Genomic DNA, 20,113 nt, shown 5'->3' with positions numbered 1-20,113 from the left:
CATTTCATTTTTTGGCTCCATACGGTTTGCTGGTAGCAGGCGTGCGATGTACCTGCGATGTACCACCAAGTTGAACCAAAAATCAAGAGGCAGTGGAAACTCTGTCTTACTCTGTGGGTGAGATGTAGGTGTAAGGGCAGTGCGTGTTCGTCGGGAACCTAGTGCATAAGATCGGTCAAGGCCCGTTCTTACACTGAAAATTGCGAATTGCGAATGTTATGATAAAAATCAAAAGAACATAAAAAACTAAGAATGCATAAACTCACAGAAATAATTGAAAAAATATGCCCAAAATATAGAATGCAAAAACTATCAACAATTTTGCAAAATGTTATGCTGAAAACCAAAAGAACTGCTCATGTTTGAAAGAATGCAAAAACACCCAAAAATTATACAGATAAAGTGTTTAAAAAAAACAAAGAATGCTTAAACAAACAGAATCAATCAAAATTATAAGCAGAAAATTAAAAGAACTACTCATGGTTGACATAATGCAAAAACTCCGGACATGTTGCTTCATCAAGCGGGGGTATGATGGCAATCTGCCTGAGTACATCCTGGAACATCTGACACACGGACAACAGCAGCGAACGCGGTCACTCATCATCCCGAGGCATACGACAACCAGTGGAAAAAGTGTCCTGGTGGCGGGAGCGTCTTGCTGGAATAACCTGCCTCTGGAAGTGAAGCAGAAACCCACCATGCCTACTTTTAAGAGTGCTGTCAAACGTTTAGTTTTAAATCAGGATTAACTTAAGTTCAGTTTTGATTTGTTGAATTTTATTTTGGATCCTACAGTAATCAATCGATATGATACAATCCTTGACCTGATGCACAGTTTATACTAACAGGCTATCGTAACCAATAAAACAACAAATTACAAATTACTCACAGAAATAATTCAAATAATATATCGAGAAATTAAAAAGAGAGATGTGAGCCGGTAACATGGAGTGAAACTTTCGCAGCTGTCATGGAAAACTTCACAGCAGTTTGACACACAGTTTAACTCCATGTTTCTCGATTATTCAGGACCCAATTTAACAATTCAACCGAACGTTTCCAGAGGGGTAAAATTGATTTGTCAAAACTAAAATTTGTCATATTTTGTGGCCGCGGAGACGAGCGCATTTGTTTTCGTTCCCTTGTTTCAAAGATTTCCCGGTGACCCGTTCCGCAGTCCGAAAAGCATCCATCTCAGGTTAAAATGCCCCCAAAAAAGGACGCAAAAGGTGGCTCCAAGCAGGCATCCGGAGGCAAAGGAGGCGGTTCCGGTGGCAAAAAGGGTGGCGCCGGCGAAGGTACGATATTTTCCCGTGTGTAGTTTGGTTGGTTTTTTTTTTTTAAAATTTTTGACTTGTTTTTAGCCAAGGAGAAGAAGGGCACCAACACGGCGATTAAGGTGCGCCACATTCTGTGCGAAAAGCAGAGCAAGATCCTGGAGGCGATGGAGAAGCTGAAGGAGGGTCAGCCGTTCAACGTGGTGGCCACGACGTACAGCGAGGACAAAGCTACCAAGGGGGGCGATCTGGGTTGGCAGCCGCGCGGAGCGATGGTGGGACCGTTCCAGGATGCGGCGTTTGAGCTGCCGATTTCGACGATCGGTACGCCCCGATATACGGATCCACCGATAAAGACTAAATTTGGCTATCACATTATTATGGTTGAAGGAAAGAAATAAACGACTCTTTTTTGTATGTTGTGTTCTTAAAAGTGAGAATGGGGTTTTATTTATTTTTCAGAAGGCTTTCTTTAGTGGTCCCCGCCGGTCACCCTCGACAGATTTGATCCATTCGCCGGTGCGGAAGAAGCAGTACGCTACGGCGTACAGCGCAAGGTAGTTGTTCAAATTTTCGTAATAAGTTCGCTGCAAGTAGATGTAGCCGACTTCTTCGCGAGCGAAGAAGAAAAAGTTGGACAGTACCGACAGGACGAAAACGTGCGTTCCGACGAAGGCAGCCAGCTGTTTGCTGTGGCCGCAGAACTTCTTCACGAATCCCTCCATCACGATGCAGATCCAGTTGAGCGTGCTCCAGATCATGATGAAAGTGTACAGACCGTGCCAGATGTAGATGAAAACGAACGTGATCGAGCTAGCCATAATTTTGCGCGCCCCGGACGAGGTCTTCGTGCAGAGCTGGGTGTAAATGTATCGGAACAGGAACTCGTACAGGCCGCGATCAAAGAACTTCCACATGTCCGAGTAGAGATGAACGCGCCCGATGCAGATCGGCTTCTGGGGCATGTCAACGCCGTCGAACCTGCCGAACGCGATCCCGATTCCGTAAAAGACGACGTACTTGACGTAGAAGAACTGGCCCATCAGGTAGCCGCAGCCGTACAGAACCCAGAGGTTGATTTTGTGTAGGAGCTGTTGAAATAATTGGGATTAGAAGGTCGATTGGTTTGAGATGCAAGTCTTACCTTCAAATCTAGTTGAATGATGTTGATGTAGAAAAAGTGCTGCCCAGCTTCCATTACGAGCGCCCAGAAGAAACAAAGAAGCAGTTGGAGAACCAGTTGCTTCGCGCGTTGGAATGTGTTCAAGTTTTCAAATGGAGATCGCACTTTCAAACAGTCTTTAAATCTATCGTAAATTATTACAGGACCGTGCAGCTGCAGGGGAAAGTAAAACGAATAGCCCAGCAAATCTACCAACCGGTAGCGAGATCCATCGTCTTTGGTTTTGCAGCGATCAATGCAGAAGCACGTGCACTTGATCACGTTCCATGAAATTATGATGCTGAACTCGAGCAGCTTATCGTTGTCGATTCCAAGCAGAACGTTTAGCTGATCGTAGAAATACAACAATTTCACACTGTTGATGACCGCGATCCAAAACAACGCCTTCAACCACAAACCAACCGTACTCTTGCTGTAACTTACGGCAAAGAACGTAACGTTCTGCAACAGCATAATCACCAGAACCTTGTACCCGTACACGTAGAGCACCGCCCCGCTGCCAAAAACGGCCAGCGCAGCCGACACGTGCCGGAAGCGCACAATTCGCACCACCTCAAACAGGATGGCGTGCAGCGCGAAAATCCACAGATTTCCGACGGCGGACTTCTTGCCGATCTCCCACTCCCAGTCGTAGTCATCGCGGCGCCGGCCCGGAAAGATTGACCAACCTTCCTCGAGGTAGTAATAATTTTGGAGAGTGTCTGAAAAAAAATCATGCAAAATAGTCGGACGATTTTCAAGTTATAAAACACAACTCACCATTACTTATCAGGTAATTCTTGTAGAATGAATAAAACAAGCAAGACACGTAAAAAACAACGCAAACTGCCGTATCAATCGTAATCTGAACGGACCCAATTTTCATGATTTCAAAAGTTTGCCACGTGTGCCTGCTCTCCCGCTCTTTAACGGCCACGTTGAATCGAATAGTTATGAATGAACTGCACCGGTTCAACCAACCGCTTCGCCACACACAAACACACTCACAATCCCGTTAGACTTTGCTCTCACCACTACAAGCGCACCGATCGCGACGCGTCGTCAAAAAAAGGTAAACAAACAAACGTGGTTTTCAGTGTGCCAAAGGTAGCTTTGTTCGGTTTGGATTTCGACGGTCTAATCAGCTGGCTCTGGGCGCCGCAGACGACGGTTATCACACTCACGTGGGAGATCGCACCGGCCGGCGTAACGGTGAGTTTACTGTGGAACGTTACGGCGGATTGATCGCGCGAAAATTGAGGGGGCAGAAACCAGCGTCGGTGTAGACGTGTGTCTGGCTTCGGAAGTTTTGAAAATTAATCTGCCTGTGGGAGGAAGATACCGAAGACAACACTGCTGTGGGGGTAGGGATGTTCAAAAATGAGGGACTATAATAGGGGTGCCCCGTAGAGGTGTTCAAATTGTCCACTAATTTTTTTCCGTCCTCTACAGAGCAAGGTTATTGATTTTTCGGATTTTTAATTTTTGACATTTACGTACCCAATGAGTTTCTCTTGCACCTGATGATTGTGCCGTGAACCTTGTTTTGAGTACCTGTCAAAATGCTGCGCACCCTAACCAAAAATCATGATTTTCAGAGTAATAGATTAAAGTAGATTATAATCACAACTAATCATAGAAAAACATTCACTCTAAAATAGACAATTTCAAAATATTTTGTAACTCAGGTTGATAAACTTCACTTATTTCGAAAAGTGTTTTAGAAAAACTAGACATAACGGCCGTTTAGCAACCACATTTCTCATCTTTAAAAATAAGTTGCTTCCTTATTCCCAATCTTTTGAAATTTTTATCGCACCCCTACCAAAAATCATGATTTTTTGAGTTCCATATCCCACTTTTCATACGATTTTTTCAGTTCAACCCATATAACCATTTTTATGGTTGTAGTACCTGAACTCAAAAAATCGTATGAAAAAGTGGGATATGGAACTCAAAAAATCATGATTTTTGGTAAGGGTGCGATAAAAATTTCAAAATAGTGGGAATAAGGAAGCAACTTATTTTTAAAGATAAGAAATGTGGTTTTTTTTTTTTTTTTTGTTCATAACTTATTTTTATTAGGTCCTTTTAGGTGCTGTGACCAGGTTAGGACCGAGGATCAATAGTGCAGAAAATAATAGAAGAAAAGAAAAAAAAAAAACCGTAACTGAATTAGATGATCATTTGCTCGTGCCATGTGTCAGCAAGTGTGCGATCACATCAATCTGTTCCTCGGGTGTCTTGCACTGCCTCAAGCGTACTCGGTATTCTCGGTAAATGGCCCACAGCTCCGACTCGCTGTACAGCTTCCGTTCGCCTTGTTGCTCCTTCGGGGTTGCACCGGCGCCGGCGCCAGTATCTTCTCGACTTCTTCCTGCGGGACGAGGATGCTTTTCTTCCGTCCCGATGGACGGCACCGCTCCAGGTAGCGGAGGAAAATCCGCCGCGGTGAACGCGGCTACAGCCGGAGACTGTTTGTCCTTCTTCCATGCTGGCGGCTTCGGCTTGGACGCCTGCTGCCTCGACTGAATGAACTGCGCACGTTTGGGACAGCTGCGGTCCAGACCCTCGTGAGATCCAGAGCAGTTGACACACTTCTTGGCTTCCGTTTCTTCAGCTTTGCACTTTTCTGTGCTGTGGGCACCCCCACAGCTGCTGCACCTGGGCTTGAGATGGCAGTTACTGGTTCCGTGACCGAACTGCAAGCAGTTCTTGCACTGGGTCACGTGCGGTTCTTTGTTCCGGTAGGCCACCCACCGGACGACGACTGGTCCCACTTTCTTTACCTTGCTACTCAACTCCTTCAGACTGGTATGCCCCTTGGGGAAGAGCACGATGAAAGGCGTCTCATCGATGGCGGGAAGCTGCTGCTTCCGCCTGATGGCGTGTACTGACAAGACGTCCAGCTGATGTTCCGTCTTGAGCAGCTCCTTGACGTAATCCGGTTCCGCGTTCGGGAGACCTCGCATTACTACCCGGTGCGGTCTCGCACTGCGCTTTCCGTGCGTGTAGAACTGCACCTTGTTCTTCTTCAGGTGGGCTTGCACCGTGTCGAAGTCGTCGCTCGAGAAGCACGTAATTTTGGTGCCGTACCGCGTCAGTTTGTGTTCCGGCTGGACATCACATGTCGACATCACCTTCGCAAGGCGGGCGAAGCTCGTTTCTTTCATCACCAGCGGCGGCTGCTTCTTCTCCCCGGCCGACTTGCCGGGTGCTGGTACCACGGGGGTAGTTTTTTCTGCTGCTGGGTTCGCATTGTTGTTGTTGTTGCTCTTCTCCGCTAGCGGGCTGAACTTGTTGTTGCTGAGCAGTTTCTCCACTTCCTGGCCATCGCCGACGTTGATCTCCTCGTTAGCCTTCCTGCGCCGAACCTTGATCACGGGACGAAATTCGCCCCCGTCCTCTCCTCCTCCTCCGGAGTCTTCCACCTCCATGCCCGTCGCCGCCTGCGTTTTGGGTTGGAACCCGTCCGGTTTCTCCCACACACTTTTCTTCATGGCCGCGTTCCAGTAGAACGGCCTTCCATCCTCAGTCCTGTGCTCCGTCCACTCACTCTCCGCCGTCGCGGCCGCCGCCATGGCCGTCGGCGAAAGTTAGAAAAAACACCGTCAAAAACGCGCTAAGCTCCAATCAAAGGACACACGTCTGCTCTGGGCGAGCTGTCAAACTGGAATTGTAAGAAATGTGGTTGCTAAACGGCCATTATGTCTAGTTTTTCTAAAACACTTTTCGAAATAAGTAAAGTTTATCAACCTGAGTTACAAAATATTTTGAAATTGTCTATTTTAGAGTGAATGTTTTTCTCTGATTAGTTGTGATTATAATCTACTTTAATCTATTACTCTGAAAACAATTCGCTCAGAAATCTGCCGATTTCTTAAAAAAAAATTATGTTTTTGGTTTACATTTTGTAGGATAAGATTACACTTTGTCACATCTATATATCGATATACCGTAAAACGGGGTGACTTTGATAGCCGGCGTGACTTTGATAGGTTTGAGATTTTTCCGCAAAATGAAGAGTACAAGTAAAATACGTACGGAATGGTTTGGAACCATACTGACCATGGTAGAGAAGTACTCAAAGTACCTCAAGAAGAACTTTTCATAATATTTTGAAAGGTTTAAAAAGTTAGTTAACTATTATTAAGAAAATGTTGTTGAAAGGCATTATTTCAAACTTCTCAAAGTGTCATGATTTTCTCAATGAACATAATTTTGAATCGGAAAATGGAATACATTTTCGGATTCTTTGGACAATTTTCCACTAGGAGGAGGTAAACTAATTTTGTAAATATTAAATAATATGTGTTTTTGAAACATATTGCAGATTGCAGCGATTTTTAGACAATCGTACAACTTGTGGAAAGCTCTATACAAAAGTGCACACCTCAAACTACAGCAGAAAAAAACTGTCTAAGACACACACCCTAGTTCGAAACTGTTCTAGAGTGTTCGAAAGCAACAAAGCTCAGTCGAGACACGCACCACTCTAGGCGGGCGGGGGGGAGAAGGGGTAGGATTTCAAGTGTGCAAATATTTGGTGTGCAGTTATGATTTGCAAGGGTGGAGAATTTGGTGCAAAGTGTGCAATAATTCAAAAAAAATCTCCAAATTGATAGGCAATTTCAGTTGAACAAATTTCATATGATATGTGAAAACTTGTCATTCGTGCTTCGAATTCAGTTTAAAATGTAATATAAATCGATAATTTTATGAACAATACTAGATTTAACGAATTTCAGGCAAAATTCCGACTTTTTAACAACTTTACCTAAAAATTTATATGTATTTTGTTAAAAAAACCTTTAAACTTAGTTAACTTAATATAAACATTGATTTTTTTTTCTTGAAAACTATATCATCAACCTTAGTGATGGTTCATTTAACGAAAAAATGAAGTTTGAACACCTATAATCTGATTTTAACAAGAAAAACTATAACTATCAAAGTCACCCGGAATTTAAAATAAGAATTTTTAACGTAACTATTTTCCTGATCATTATAGAAAAATAACTGTTTCCAGAAATAGTGCATGAACTTTGTGTGGCCTATCCCAGTACATGTTTTAAAAATAACAATCTTGAGAAAAACCTTTCCAGTTGGGAAATATTCCAAAAATAAATTGAAATCCTATCAAAGTCACCCCGGTTTACGGTATATATATATATATATATATATATATATATATATATATATATATATATATATATATATATATATATATATAAAAAGTCCAATAAATAACGATTCTAATAAGATTCCGTTTTAAGAATTTAAATTGAATTGACTGAGAAGTTGTTCCAAATAGCAAATTCGGATTCGCTAATTCGAATGCAGTTCCATTCGAATTATCGAATCCACTCTGTATTCGAAAATATGTATTTTGAGAAGGGTTTTCTAATGGGTTCGATGTCTTCGTCAAAGTTGTAGGTCATAAATAGGATACTTTAGAAAAAATAGGAATACAAAATATATATTCTCGAGCCAAATCAACTCGAGGCTTGAGCCTCACTGGGTCACGATATCTCGGAAACTATTGATTCTATTTTCAATGATAAAACTTTTCTGACATTTTCTGGTATTTTCCATAAAAATATTTTTTTTTTGGTCAAGAGTTAGGCCGTTCCAAATATTTTTCAAAGTTTATGTGCAGCTAATGTACAGCACTGCAAAAACTTTTTTTTTCTCGCAAAAACAAAAATTTCGTCAATACTAAGATATTTTGGAACTTCATGATGCAAAACAACTGGACAGGTGTCTAATGCATTTTAAAAAACTTTTTTGTTCAAATGTTAAAACTTGTTTGATTTTTTAACTTTTTTTTTATTTTTTGCTATTCATAAAGTATATTTTAATTGCAAAAAATAAAAACGAAAGATTGTACGATAAAATGCATATAATTTTATCAAAAAATGTGTAAAGTCAGCTTTGATTGCCAATTTCATTTTGCACTTAAAAATCAATATTTTAATGCAAAACATAACAAAATTAAAAAATCTAAAAAAAAATTCAATATTTTCTAAAAATTTCTAAAATCTAAACTACAAAAAGTAAAAAAATTACAAAAATTACAAAAATTACAAAAATTACAAAAATTACAAAAATTACAAAAATTACAAAAATTACAAAAATTACAAAAATTACAAAAATTACAAAAATTACAAAAATTACAAAAATTACAAAAATTACAAAAATACAAAATTACAAAATTACAAAAATTACAAAAATTACAAAATTACAAAATTACAAAATTACAAAATTACAAAATTACAAAAATTACAAAATTACAAAAATTACAAAATTACAAAATTACAAAATTACAAAAATTACAAAATTACAAAATTACAAAATTACAAAATTACAAAATTACAAAATTACAAAATTACAAAATTACAAAATTACAAAAATTACAAAATTACAAAATTACAAAATTACAAAAATTACAAAATTACAAAAATTACAAAATTACAAAAATTACAAAAATACAAAAATTACAAAAATTACAAAATTACAAAATTACAAAATTACAAAAATTACAAAAATTACAAAAATTACAAAATTACAAAAATTACAAAATTACAAAAATTACAAAATTACAAAAATTACAAAATTACAAAATTACAAAAATTACAAAAATTACAAAATTACAAAATTACAAAATTACAAAAATTACAAAAATTACAAAAATTACAAAATTACAAAATTACAAAAATTACAAAAATTACAAAAATTACAAAAATTACAAAAATTACAAAAATTACAAAAATTACAAAAATTACAAAAATTACAAAAATTACAAAAATTATAAAAATTACAAAAATTACAAAAATTACAAAAATTACAAAAATTACAAAAATTACAAAAATTACAAAAATTACAAAAATTACAAAAATTACAAAAATACAAAATTACAAAATTACAAAATTACAAAATTACAAAAATTACAAAATTACAAAATTACAAAAATTACAAAATTACAAAAATTACAAAAATTACAAAAATTACAAAAATTACAAAAATTACAAAAATTACAAAAATTACAAAAATTACAAAAATTACAAAAATTACAAAAATTACAAAAATTACAAAAATTACAAAAATTACAAAAATTACAAAAATTACAAAAATTACAAAAAAAAATTATTTAAAATTTTTAAAGAAAATCTAAATAAAAAGTAAGTAACTTTAAATAGTCTAGAACAAATTAACAAAAAATATTTAATTAAGAAAATACAGAAAAAAATAAAGGGGACTAAACGCCCTTTCAAGTCTGATAATCATGCTCTAAGTTTTTGGATTGACTAAACTATTTTTTATTGATTCTTAAACCTTTTGACATTTTTTTTTTAATTTTTGAATTTTTTGAAATTTTAAAATTTGTCTGGGAAATTTTTAAAACTTTTGAAATTTTTGAAATTACGATCGAATGATCTCAATCTACTATCGACAAATTACGACTTACCATTGACAGATAACGGTCGTAATATTACGATCGAGAAATTGCGATTGAGGTTTTACGATCGAACGTCAATTTTCCCAAAAGATTTTCGAATACCTATTCACATGCCGCGAAAGAGAGTGGAGACGAAACACGCAAAAGAATATCGCTCCCGAACTTTTCGAAAAAATCAATCAGTAGAAGATTTTTTGTGTGACTCTCACCACTTAAATCAATTTATTTCGTTTTCGCTTCGCTTCGCTTCGCTAGGAGACGGTGATTTTAGCGGATTGCAGACTGGATTTTCGCCATGTGATGTGATGATTGTCTAAGCCCAAGTTGCCTAGGAATCGATAATTGGGAATAGAACCAATTCCACCTGAACCAGATTCTCACCACCATGGCAGCCGTCCATTGCCGGCCGCTCCCATCTCCACCGCGCACCAGGGACAAGGAAAGGGAATTGGAAGACGGGAAGTGTTGATGCTCCACTTTTTAAGAGTATTAAGGAAAATCTCCACGGTATCCTCAAGTAAGTTTCGCTTGGAGTTGGACGGTTTTTGGGAAGGTGAATGGTCTGAGGAGCCACCCTAGGCGAGTGGTAACGACCGTTGGCATTGTTGTTCGAATTCTTCGTGTGTTCTCATTTCTAATGGGAATGCTTTCAATTCTTCTCATCTCTTATTGGATGAATTTTAGCAGTCGCCCAGGCTATTTATAGCGAGGTAATGTAGGTTCATTTCAAATGCGCCTGCATGCATGCAATGCAATGCATTCTTGTATGTTCTGATATTCAACTTGCATTCAACTTATTCTCGTCCGTTTCTTGGATTCAACTATACCAGTCTAAGTCCTACTAAAGCTACTAATGCTCCACGGTAAAGAGGAAAGCATGTTGCTTGCCAATCCTAAGGACAGGGGATCGAACCCCGCCGTGAGCTAAAGTTTTTTCATTAATTCCAAATTGGGAGCAGATGGGTATCGAACCCAGAACCATTCGCTTATAAAGCGAACATCGTAACCATTCAGTCACGACCGCTCCCCCCCTTAAATCAATTTATTTCGTTTTGTTTACAAACATTGTTCAGTGACGGGTCATTTTTGGACGTGGACCTTTAAGTGTAGTAGATAAATCGATGTTCCGCCGAAAAATCTTAGTGCAAAACTTGTGAACTTTCTTCACCCGCGAAAGAGATAAGAGACGAAACATGCAAATGAAAATCGCTCCCGAACTTTTCAAATAAAATCAATCAGTTGAAGTTTTTTTTTTTAATGAATTTCCTTGTTAGCATTACTTAAAAAAATATTTATTTCGTTTTGTTTAAACACTGTGCTTTCCTACAAAAAGGGACAGGTCATTTTTCGACGTGTGACGTTACAGCTGCAAGTGTAGTACCGTAATCTGAAGTGAATCGGGACTACAGTTTGAATAGGGACAGCAGTTTTTAGAGCACTTGAAGCTTTTAAATTTGGAAATGGATGTACCCATTTTGTTGGCCTGAGTCTGTTCTAAGCGAAACCAACCAGAAAATTCAAAATATTGTGCTCCAACATGGTTGAAACTGCTGTCCCAATTCGCCCCATGTGTCCCGATTGACCCCAGTTTACGGTATAGATGTTAACGAAATAGATGTTCCGCCACGTGTTCCACCGAATAATCAAGATGATGACTTTAAAATTTCTTTTCTCGATCTTTCGTGCGCGAAAGAGGAGAGCCGTGTTCCCATCCGATTTTTTTCTTGATGAGCGTCAAAAGATTTTCTTCACAAACGGTCTTAGAGGTCAACTGACACCGCAAAGGAAAAAAAAAGATTTTCTTTTGATGATGATTCTTCAGGGGTATTCAAAAGCACCCAAAAGCAAAAAAATATGATATAGTTTATTTTTATTAAAAAAAGATGAAAGTTATTCAAATTAGATATTTCAACATAACACTATATAATTTTATTCAAATTGAAAAACTACTTTGACCTTTTACAAATTGTGATCCTCAGCTGGAAAAGAAATAGAACTCAATAAAACAATGTTTAAACATTATTTTTGATAAACTTTTTATATTTACAACATTTGAACTATAGCTAACCTTGATCAACTTGGGCAATTTCGGAGCTTTTCTTCTAAAGCAGTTGAAAATTTATCCTTAAATTTGAAATATTTAATTTGTCTACGATTTTGATGGAGACGCATGGTACATTATCGATTTTTGTCACATGGAACTAATAAAGTGAATTCTGCAAGACAATTTTATGTTGATTTGTTTTTTTTTGACTGCAATCGAGGTGAATAGGGACTACAGATTTCAAACAAATTAAACAATTTAAAGCATATAATTTGGAAATGAAGTAATTGGGGATTGTCTTTAAAGCTAAAGCGAAGAAAATTACTTAAAATATTTTTTTAATGCTCTCTTTTACTTTTTTTACGCTTTCTTTCCAGCTTCCCCCCCGCAAACAATGCTGATCAAGTGCCGCAAGTGCTCGAACCCGCTCGCCGCCATCGACGACGCCCACGTGCTGGCGGTCCACTCGAGGCGCGAGTTCGCCGCCGATTCGCTGCCGGCGTGCCCCACCGAGCGGGACGGTGCGGAAGTGTTCCTGCACGAGGACCACCTGCCGGGCTGGATGAACGCGGAAATCGAGCAGACCCAGTGGACGCGGGGAAAGCTCAAGTGCACCAAGTGCGGCCAGAAGGTCGGCTCGTTCGACTTTGTTTCGGGCGTGCGGTGCAAGTGCCCGGTCGGTGGGAGTGTCCTACCGGCGGTGCATTTGGTGCGGAGTAAGGTCGATTTGCGGAAAAGTGTCGGATAAATAGAGACGAGGTTTGTTTTTTTTTCGCTTTTTTTTAAATAATTTATTTCAAACTCTTATGCATAAAAGATACAAAATATTTTTTTTTGTTGTTCAAATTACGAGTAACCTTAAAATTTACTAGAAATATGTACGCGTTTACGGTTTGAAGAGACGAATTAAAAATGAAACATGTATAAGTGTACGTGTGTAAAGATTCGGCTTCTGTAAAAACTTACTCATCTAATATCACATTTCATTTTGTTACACTATAACGTTTTTTTCCTCCAAGATCATTGGATGATTTGTGATTTGTTTTCATCTGTTTCAAGCGATTATGATTGTTCGTCTCCTAGTTTAAGTTGGGCGATGTTCTATCTCGTTTTTTTTTTGCTTACTAAACGATAACTTATGAAATATTATAAATTAGGTGATTAAAACTATAGTTAGAACTCATTTGTAGCAGTGGTTTGTGGCTGTTGTATGTACAGAATTCGTTAAATAACTTAAACTAAATTTGAAGATTTGGAAAAAGACTAGCATTTGTGCGTTGAAAATTAATTTCGATGACTAGGGAAACCCATTACTTCTAAAATTATTAAAATTACGTGAGATCAAACGAAAGCTGCAAATTAAAATCTACATTTGGTTGTACGGACTAGAGTCGAGAAACGGTTGACTAGTTTTTCTTGACTAAATTTGCTCGTTCGCAAAGTTGACTGACTAGATTTTAGAAATAAACCTACTTACAGTTGACTAGGACTCTGACTAGCACTAAAATGACTATTTCTATTGGTGCTGACTAGACCTTACACGAATTGACTGCTGTTGAAACCCTTGTCTGTAAACCTACATTTTCAAAAACCCGAAGCAACAAATTTTGTCCGTTTTTTTAAACCCTTCCCCTTTTTACACATGTAACTAATATGGCACAATTTTCCACTCGATTGCAAAAGCCAACCCCGAACCTGCTGCTGGTGCTTCCTTTCCTGGACAGTTTGTCACTTTCAAAGCAAAACCAAAGAATAATTAAATGAACGAAAAAAATCTGGCGAAAAATCTCACTTAAGTTGTCTTTCGTGCTTTCTTTTGTACAAGCTTGAGCCTTTCAACCCGATTTGAGGGAATGAAAAAACGCTCAAAAGTGCTGGCGAATATTGTCCTGTACACGGTAAATAATTTCGGTAGAAATTGTTGTTTTGCTTAAACCTAACCTCTGATGGCTTCTGAATGGCTTTACCCATTCTGAAAGATGTTACACGGGTAGTGGGGGAAATGTACATTTAAATAAGTTAAATAAATACGGTGCACGAATATATTAATCTCTGAATAAATTACTTTTTGTTTTCACTAAACTGCAGTTAAACGTGTAACTGTACCATGCTTTTGAGTTTCATTGAGTATGAAACAGTAACGCGAAAAATTACAGTTTAGAAAAATGACTAGATGAAACTTATCTTTGGTGACTTTTTGAATAATTTAAATAAATATGAATATATTAATCTCTAATAAATTAGGGTTTTCTCGTAAAACACTGCTGTTGAACGAATAACTGTCAAAATACGATCATAAACACACTCATTTCTGACTTTTTTTTAACCATGTTTGTTTCTTATTAATCAGTTTTGAGTAAAGGCAAACAAAACTGGGTTAAAATGTATCAAAAATCATTATTTTCAATGAGCGTGTAAACTTCACACAATGACAGTTACGCATGCAGGTACATTCAAAATTACTCAGTTTTTTTCGGAACCAACCCACGCAGAAATTAGGCGAGGCAAATGTCAGATTTAAGTGATGTTCACTCGGATTAGGGGAAATATACCCATTTTAATCACTCTAAGCCATTCGACCGATTCTCATCACTTTTGCCGTTTTCCGCTATTAAATCAAAATGTTCAGATGTATTAACAATGGAGAGTTGCTTGCTCACTTTTATTTGAGCTATTTATTACTTTGGAACAGTCAAAAACACTTTATGGAAGCTGTAATTCATGATCAAAGTGCTGATAGGCCGATAATAGAAATAGGCTGAGAAAGGGTATAGTTCCCCTACATAGAATTCCAAGTAAAATTCACCACAATCTGATATTTTCATCATTTACTCATTCCTGAGTTGTTTTGGTTTGGAAAATTAAAGCAATTTTGGATTTGTGTTTAAAACAGCAATAAATTTAGGAGGATGACTAGATTGAACTCTGTTTGGTGACTTTTGAATAATTTAAATAAATATGGTGCACAAATATATTAAGCTCTTGAATAAATTAATTAAATAGATCTGTGCACTACGCAAAAATGCCCAAGTTACTAAATCCAATCCAAAATAACTCAAATTTACCACCAAAAACAAAAACGCGTTTTTGTTTAGAAAATCGGAGTGATTTTGGTTGAAGTTTTCAACGTGGGACATTAGTGCATAAAGCGACAGGAATACTCGAATGACTAGATCGAAACTCATCTTTGGTGGTGAATAATTTAAAATAAATAAGGTGCATGAAATATATTAAGCTCTTCAATAAATTACTATTTTTTCATTAAAACTAGGGGAATGACTAGATGGATACTCATCTTTGGGTGATTGAGAAATTTTTGGAAAATTTTCAAAATCGAATGTACAGAAGTGTTGGAGGACGCAATGCTCTCTGCGCCACAATTTAGAAAGGAAAATTATTAGAAAGTTTAAAGCTTGTTAGTAGAAGGAAAAGAAAAAGGTTAGTTTTAGAAGCAAGATTTGCGGACGCTCGAGCATTGCGCCGAATTTCCTTACAAACTAGTCGAAAGCTTTGCTCCCAGTCTCTTACACTTGTGTCTAAAGCTATGTACAAACAGTCTTGTGTCTTTTTGGGCGATCCAAGTCTCTTATTTGGTGTGATGCTGTTTCCAGTTTGTTCGGTACTACGAAAATTTACACAAATCATAAAACCTATTCCGAGATAGAACACCGCCCTCGTGTGGTACTTAAGCGACTAATGATAGGCTGAACTTACACGCACGGATTTCTAGACAACCAAAGCGGTGGTGTGCCGAATGACCGATGGTCCGTTCCGCAGGTGGGCCAGCGCCGCTGCGGCGATGTTTTCCTCCTCCGTGAAGCGGTCGCAGTACGCCGACCGGATGGCGTCCATTTCCTCCTGCTGGTAGTCTTCGTTGATGACCAAGGCACGTTCCTCGTAATCGTCGTCGTCGCTTTCGTCGCTGGTCGACTGCTGCGAAGAACTGGACTGATACTGCTGCACGAGGTCACTTCGGAGCGGTGGTTCGCTGGCCACCACGGTGAACACGGTTTGTGGTAGCTCGGTCATGTGGTTCACGTAGACGGTATTGCTGCTATTCGAGTGGTTCGATTCTTCGCTGCCGCTGCTGCTGCGGAAGCTGGACACGGTGTTGATTGTTGCTGCGCTGATTTCACTTGTTTCGGCACTTGATTGATTATGTTTGGGCTTGTTGACTTTCGTTTTGTTATGCGTAAGTTGGTGCTTTTTCAGGTAGGCCGGCCGTTTGAACGATTTGTTGCACTGTTCGCAGCGGTATTTGCACTCGGGATCTTCGCCGGCTTTGTCGCCGTCGCCCTTCTTGGCGACCTGATCGCGGGGTTTGTGCCAGCGTCGGTGCGAGGCCAGGTTCGCCGGGCAGTTGAACCGCTTGCTACACTCGGGACAGCGGTACTCGAGCAGAACAATGCACGCACAGCGATGCTGAGCCAGTCCGAAGGCATCGTCGAACTCCAACCGACAGAGCTTGCAGTTGTACGCGCCAATCACGTTCGGGATCGTAGCCAGTTCGGCACGAACCTCGTCGGAGATCTCCACCAAATTAAACTGCGGATCGATGTCACCCGATTCCCGTGGGATGTCCCCGTTGATCACTTCCTCGAGCGAAATAATCACCGTGCCCGACACTGGCGACGTCGTCTCCTCGTCAAACTTCAACTTCCGGGCTGCCTTTGTACGGCGTTCCTTCGAAACCGGACCCGCCACCCCAGCCGGGTTCTTTGAACTCTTCTGACCCACCTTCGCGCCTTGACTCTTAACTGGTTTAACCGGTGTGGCTTCCTTGACCGGCTCCACTTCCACCTTAATCTGCTTGGTGCGCTGATGGTTCCCATCGCGGTTCTCGTCGTTGTCCTCGCGGTAACGCTTCTTCAACGGCGACGGCGTCAACGGAGGCGTAATCGCCCCGAAGCTCTGCTTCACCGTCAAATCCAGCGGCGACTCGGCGGTAAGCTTAGTCGTGGCGTTGTTGGCCACGGCTATGTAACGCACCTTATAGCTCGGCGGCAGGTCGGCCACCGTCGTCAGGAGGCCCATTGGCGGGCGGATTTGGAGCTGCGATGAAGCCATACTAGCATGTCCCACAATGCCCCCACTTGACACACACAACTCTCGCGTCCACACACTCTCACTTCATTAACCACTTCAAACAAAATAAAATCTCGTTTCGCAACTCACTAACCTATCGATACGGTATTTACAAAGAAGTAGGAAAAACGGGGAAATACAAATAATCTACTAAACTCAAGCCGGATCAATGTCTTCCGGACCGAAGCCAGACGGCGAATGACACGATTTCGGCTTGAGTCCTTGCGCTTTATATAGCGCCGAAGCGAAACCCCCCGAAAAGGACGCAAAGCCGAGCATGCGCAATCAACGCACGAGAGAGAGAGCGAGCTCGAGTCCTTTCGACCGACGCCCGAACGTGTGAGAGTAGTGGTGTAACGACGCCAGCGCTAGACACAGGGGTTTCCCCTTGGCAGAGAGCGAGCATTAAATATGTTGCAAGAGAGACGAAGGAAGAACGAACAACAACAACAAAAAAGCGGCACGCGACCCGAGCTAGGAAACATACACAAAAGACTCCGGAGCACGTGCGGATGTACCGGCGATTCCTCAGGTTACCGCGCGTCGCGCGCCACCACCGCCAAGCCACATCGTCCGCGCTCTTGCTCGGTTCTTATGGGGTGGACATGGTGGCAGCCTGGGATTGGGATAACATTTTTTGAAAACATTTTATTTTTTTATCTTTTTTATAGATGTTCTTTTATAGATTTAGGCCAAATCATCGTTTGTTTGTCTTTTTTCTTATTTTTAAAGGCACTTTTTTAGATTTTAGATTATTTTTTAACATTTATTTTTGCTACATAATTAAATGATAAATGCTTTTGAGTTATAGCAAATTGCGCTCAATTATAACATAGGAGTCATTCTCCCCAAATTCCGAAAATTGATTTTATTTGTACCATACACAATTACACATGCACAAACCGCTACGTAAATATTCGAAAATCTGTATTTTTTGAAGGAATTTTCTGAACGATTTGGTGACTTCGGCAAAGTTGTAGGACTATTCAGAAAAAATAGGTATTGCGCAATTAACAATAACTTGGACTTCGCACTAATTTATTGCTATCGATCGCACTATTGCGACTTGTCACACTGGCCTGGTAAATTTTTAATTTCCAAAAAAAATATCAAAGTGAGCCTAGGTTACTTGCTTGTTTATCAGCTGTCAATCGTAATTGTTAAGTGCGGATGTCCAGTTTGGTGGAAAATGCGACTGGAAATGTAAATAAACAACAACTCGTTGCCTAGTTTTCAAACTCGTGTTGTCAAAAATGCGAGAGAAAAGTGCGGGCCAAATTCAAGTTACAATGAAAGGATCAATACACTCACTTTTTTTTAACCTTTTTTGACCGAGCCACGTAGCCCAGTGGTAACGCTTCCGCCTCGTAAGCGGTAGATCGGGGTTCAAATCCCGGCTCGGACCAACACAACTGGTGATCTTTTCCCTTCTGGAATCGATTGCTTAGTAAAGGGAAGGTAGTGTATCGTCACAAACTGGACCTTATCACGACACCTTAGGGAGGCGACCTATGGAATGTTAACATTAACCTTAACATGTTAACATTAAGTTGAAAATGAAACTGCCACTGAATCCGCTTTGTAAATGCCGGCCCCGATACTCTTCAAGGGTGTTCCCCTCAGGAACTGGGAAAGATTTACTTTTTTTTTTACAAAATTTTGTTTTCCAAGATCTTAAATTTTGAATTTTGTTATATGTTTTAGAGGACAAAAATCCATAGAGAAGTACAGCCAAAATGTTTTTAAAAATGAAATCTTCCCAAAGTAAAAAATTTACTCAAAAAATACCTACAACTTTGCCAAAGACACAAACTGGATCAAAATGTGTTTCCAAAGACACAGATTTTCGAATATCAACGTACCATTTTTGTATGGATTGCTGCCAAAAAAGTATGGAGACTTGTATGGGTTAGCCAATTAGCCCCCACAAAGCTTGTGCCTTTTCAAAAAATACAAGCAAATAAAAATGCAACAAAAAAAAACGGCTGATTTCGTGTATTCTCTAATAAAATTTTACAACAAATTTTGTTACCTGTTATGACTTAGGAATAATAGACGATTATTTACGGCCAAAGTTAGCCCAAAAAAGGTTTTTTTAAATATTTTAAAAGTTTAATATTTTCACCTGATGCAAATTTAATGAAAAAAGGATTTTGTGGTTGGAAAATAAACAAATAGAAAAAAATGTGCTTAGTAAGACAATTATTGATATTGATTTTATTAAAAACTATGCGTGTGTATTCTTAAGCTCGTGGATTAGGACAACCGGTTTCCGGTCGTGGATGGCAGTGGGTTTATGACAAGTGTCGCTCATCCAGAGTCGCATGCAGAGTTGTTCCTAGGGTTTCAACATTTTCAATCATTGATTTTTAAGGCAATCTATTTGTATTCTATTGTTAAAGTGTTTTTTAAACTTAATTTCCTATTTTGTATACAAAAATACTTAAGCAATATTTTGTCAATGGCAGAAGCAGTATTAGTCTTAAATAATTAAATATGAGGTTGAGGACATCAAACGAAAAAATCCTCCTTTTGAAAGATTGTTTGTAACTGTTGATAAAACGAGTGCTTTTCATACGTTGAAATTATCTTTCAAAATTTAAGTCGCCCTCCCTTTTCAAAAATGTTGCGACAATCAGACTAAAACACTTTTTTTTTTCAAAAAACTGCAACAAAATGATGAAGTATGCAGTGTTATAAACTAGGCACGTTTTCGTGCATAATTTTTAGTTATTATGTATATTTGGGCTCTTTCTCCTTCTTTCTCTTTCAATATTTTGAATGTGTTTAAAAAAAGTTGAACTTTTGATTTTTTACAGAAATCCTGCATGATATCTGTAATCACGTGTAACGCTCTCGAAAAAAGTTTCCTTTTTCTCTAAATTGTTAAACCACGTGTTGAAATTTAAATTTTTGCAATTCCGTCGTGAAACTACTAACTTTTCCTGTCATTCTTGAACGACGAAATAACCTATTTTTCTGTACCAAAAATAACAGAATCGAATAGCAACACTTTTCAAAATAAACGCTGAAAAGTTCTACTCTTCAGCACTGAAATGGGTGCTGAAAAGTTGAACTTTTTA

General features: G+C 38.9%; 4 protein-coding genes across 4 annotated transcripts; 2 read left to right on the top strand and 2 right to left on the bottom strand.

The window, feature by feature from the left end:
* The first annotated feature begins 1,099 nt into the window (after window positions 1-1,099).
* On the top strand, window positions 1,100-1,715 carry LOC6046284 (peptidyl-prolyl cis-trans isomerase NIMA-interacting 4). Its single transcript, XM_001863475.2, has 2 exons — window positions 1,100-1,301; window positions 1,368-1,715. Exons 1-2 carry the CDS (start codon window positions 1,208-1,210, stop codon window positions 1,679-1,681), a joined length of 408 nt encoding a protein of 135 aa, XP_001863510.2. The 5' UTR covers window positions 1,100-1,207; the 3' UTR covers window positions 1,682-1,715.
* Window positions 1,705-3,338, bottom strand: LOC6046283 (protein-cysteine N-palmitoyltransferase Rasp). The gene is made up of 3 exons (XM_001863474.2): window positions 3,223-3,338; window positions 2,425-3,164; window positions 1,705-2,371 (listed from the first exon to the last, which is right to left on the bottom strand). Exons 1-3 carry the CDS (start codon window positions 3,326-3,328, stop codon window positions 1,739-1,741), a joined length of 1,479 nt encoding a protein of 492 aa, XP_001863509.2. The 5' UTR covers window positions 3,329-3,338; the 3' UTR covers window positions 1,705-1,738.
* Window positions 3,339-3,574: 236 nt separating this feature from the next.
* On the top strand, window positions 3,575-12,889 carry LOC119769970 (E3 ubiquitin-protein ligase RNF180-like). Its single transcript, XM_038263915.1, has 2 exons — window positions 3,575-3,654; window positions 12,323-12,889. Exon 2 carries the CDS (start codon window positions 12,340-12,342, stop codon window positions 12,691-12,693), a length of 354 nt encoding a protein of 117 aa, XP_038119843.1. The 5' UTR covers window positions 3,575-3,654; window positions 12,323-12,339; the 3' UTR covers window positions 12,694-12,889.
* A 1,774-nt stretch (window positions 12,890-14,663) lies between these two features.
* LOC6046282 (zinc finger and BTB domain-containing protein 17) lies at window positions 14,664-17,217 on the bottom strand. The gene has a single exon (XM_038265965.1). It carries the CDS (start codon window positions 17,010-17,012, stop codon window positions 15,672-15,674), a length of 1,341 nt encoding a protein of 446 aa, XP_038121893.1. The 5' UTR covers window positions 17,013-17,217; the 3' UTR covers window positions 14,664-15,671.
* Between the last annotated feature and the right edge of the window lie 2,896 nt (window positions 17,218-20,113).

Source organism: Culex quinquefasciatus, chromosome 3, assembly GCF_015732765.1.
Source record: "Culex quinquefasciatus strain JHB chromosome 3, VPISU_Cqui_1.0_pri_paternal, whole genome shotgun sequence".
Taxonomy (NCBI): domain Eukaryota; kingdom Metazoa; phylum Arthropoda; class Insecta; order Diptera; family Culicidae; genus Culex; species Culex quinquefasciatus.
The sequence above is the reverse complement of the archived record's forward strand: the minus strand, read 5'-3'. Positions and strand labels throughout refer to the sequence as shown.

Coding starts and splice junctions, on each gene's coding strand:
- LOC6046282 (XM_038265965.1), bottom strand. CDS start 17,012: ATGGCTTCATCGCAGCTCCAAATCCGCCCGCCAATGGGCCTCCTGACG.
- LOC119769970 (XM_038263915.1), top strand. CDS start 12,340: ATGCTGATCAAGTGCCGCAAGTGCTCGAACCCGCTCGCCGCCATCGAC.
- LOC6046284 (XM_001863475.2), top strand. CDS start 1,208: ATGCCCCCAAAAAAGGACGCAAAAGGTGGCTCCAAGCAGGCATCCGGA. Junction 1,302..1,367: donor AAAGGGTGGCGCCGGCGAAG/GTACGATATTTT, acceptor ACTTGTTTTTAG/CCAAGGAGAAGAAGGGCACC.
- LOC6046283 (XM_001863474.2), bottom strand. CDS start 3,328: ATGAAAATTGGGTCCGTTCAGATTACGATTGATACGGCAGTTTGCGTT. Junction 3,165..3,222: donor GAATTACCTGATAAGTAATG/GTGAGTTGTGTT, acceptor ATTTTTTTTCAG/ACACTCTCCAAAATTATTAC. Junction 2,372..2,424: donor TCATTCAACTAGATTTGAAG/GTAAGACTTGCA, acceptor TTATTTCAACAG/CTCCTACACAAAATCAACCT.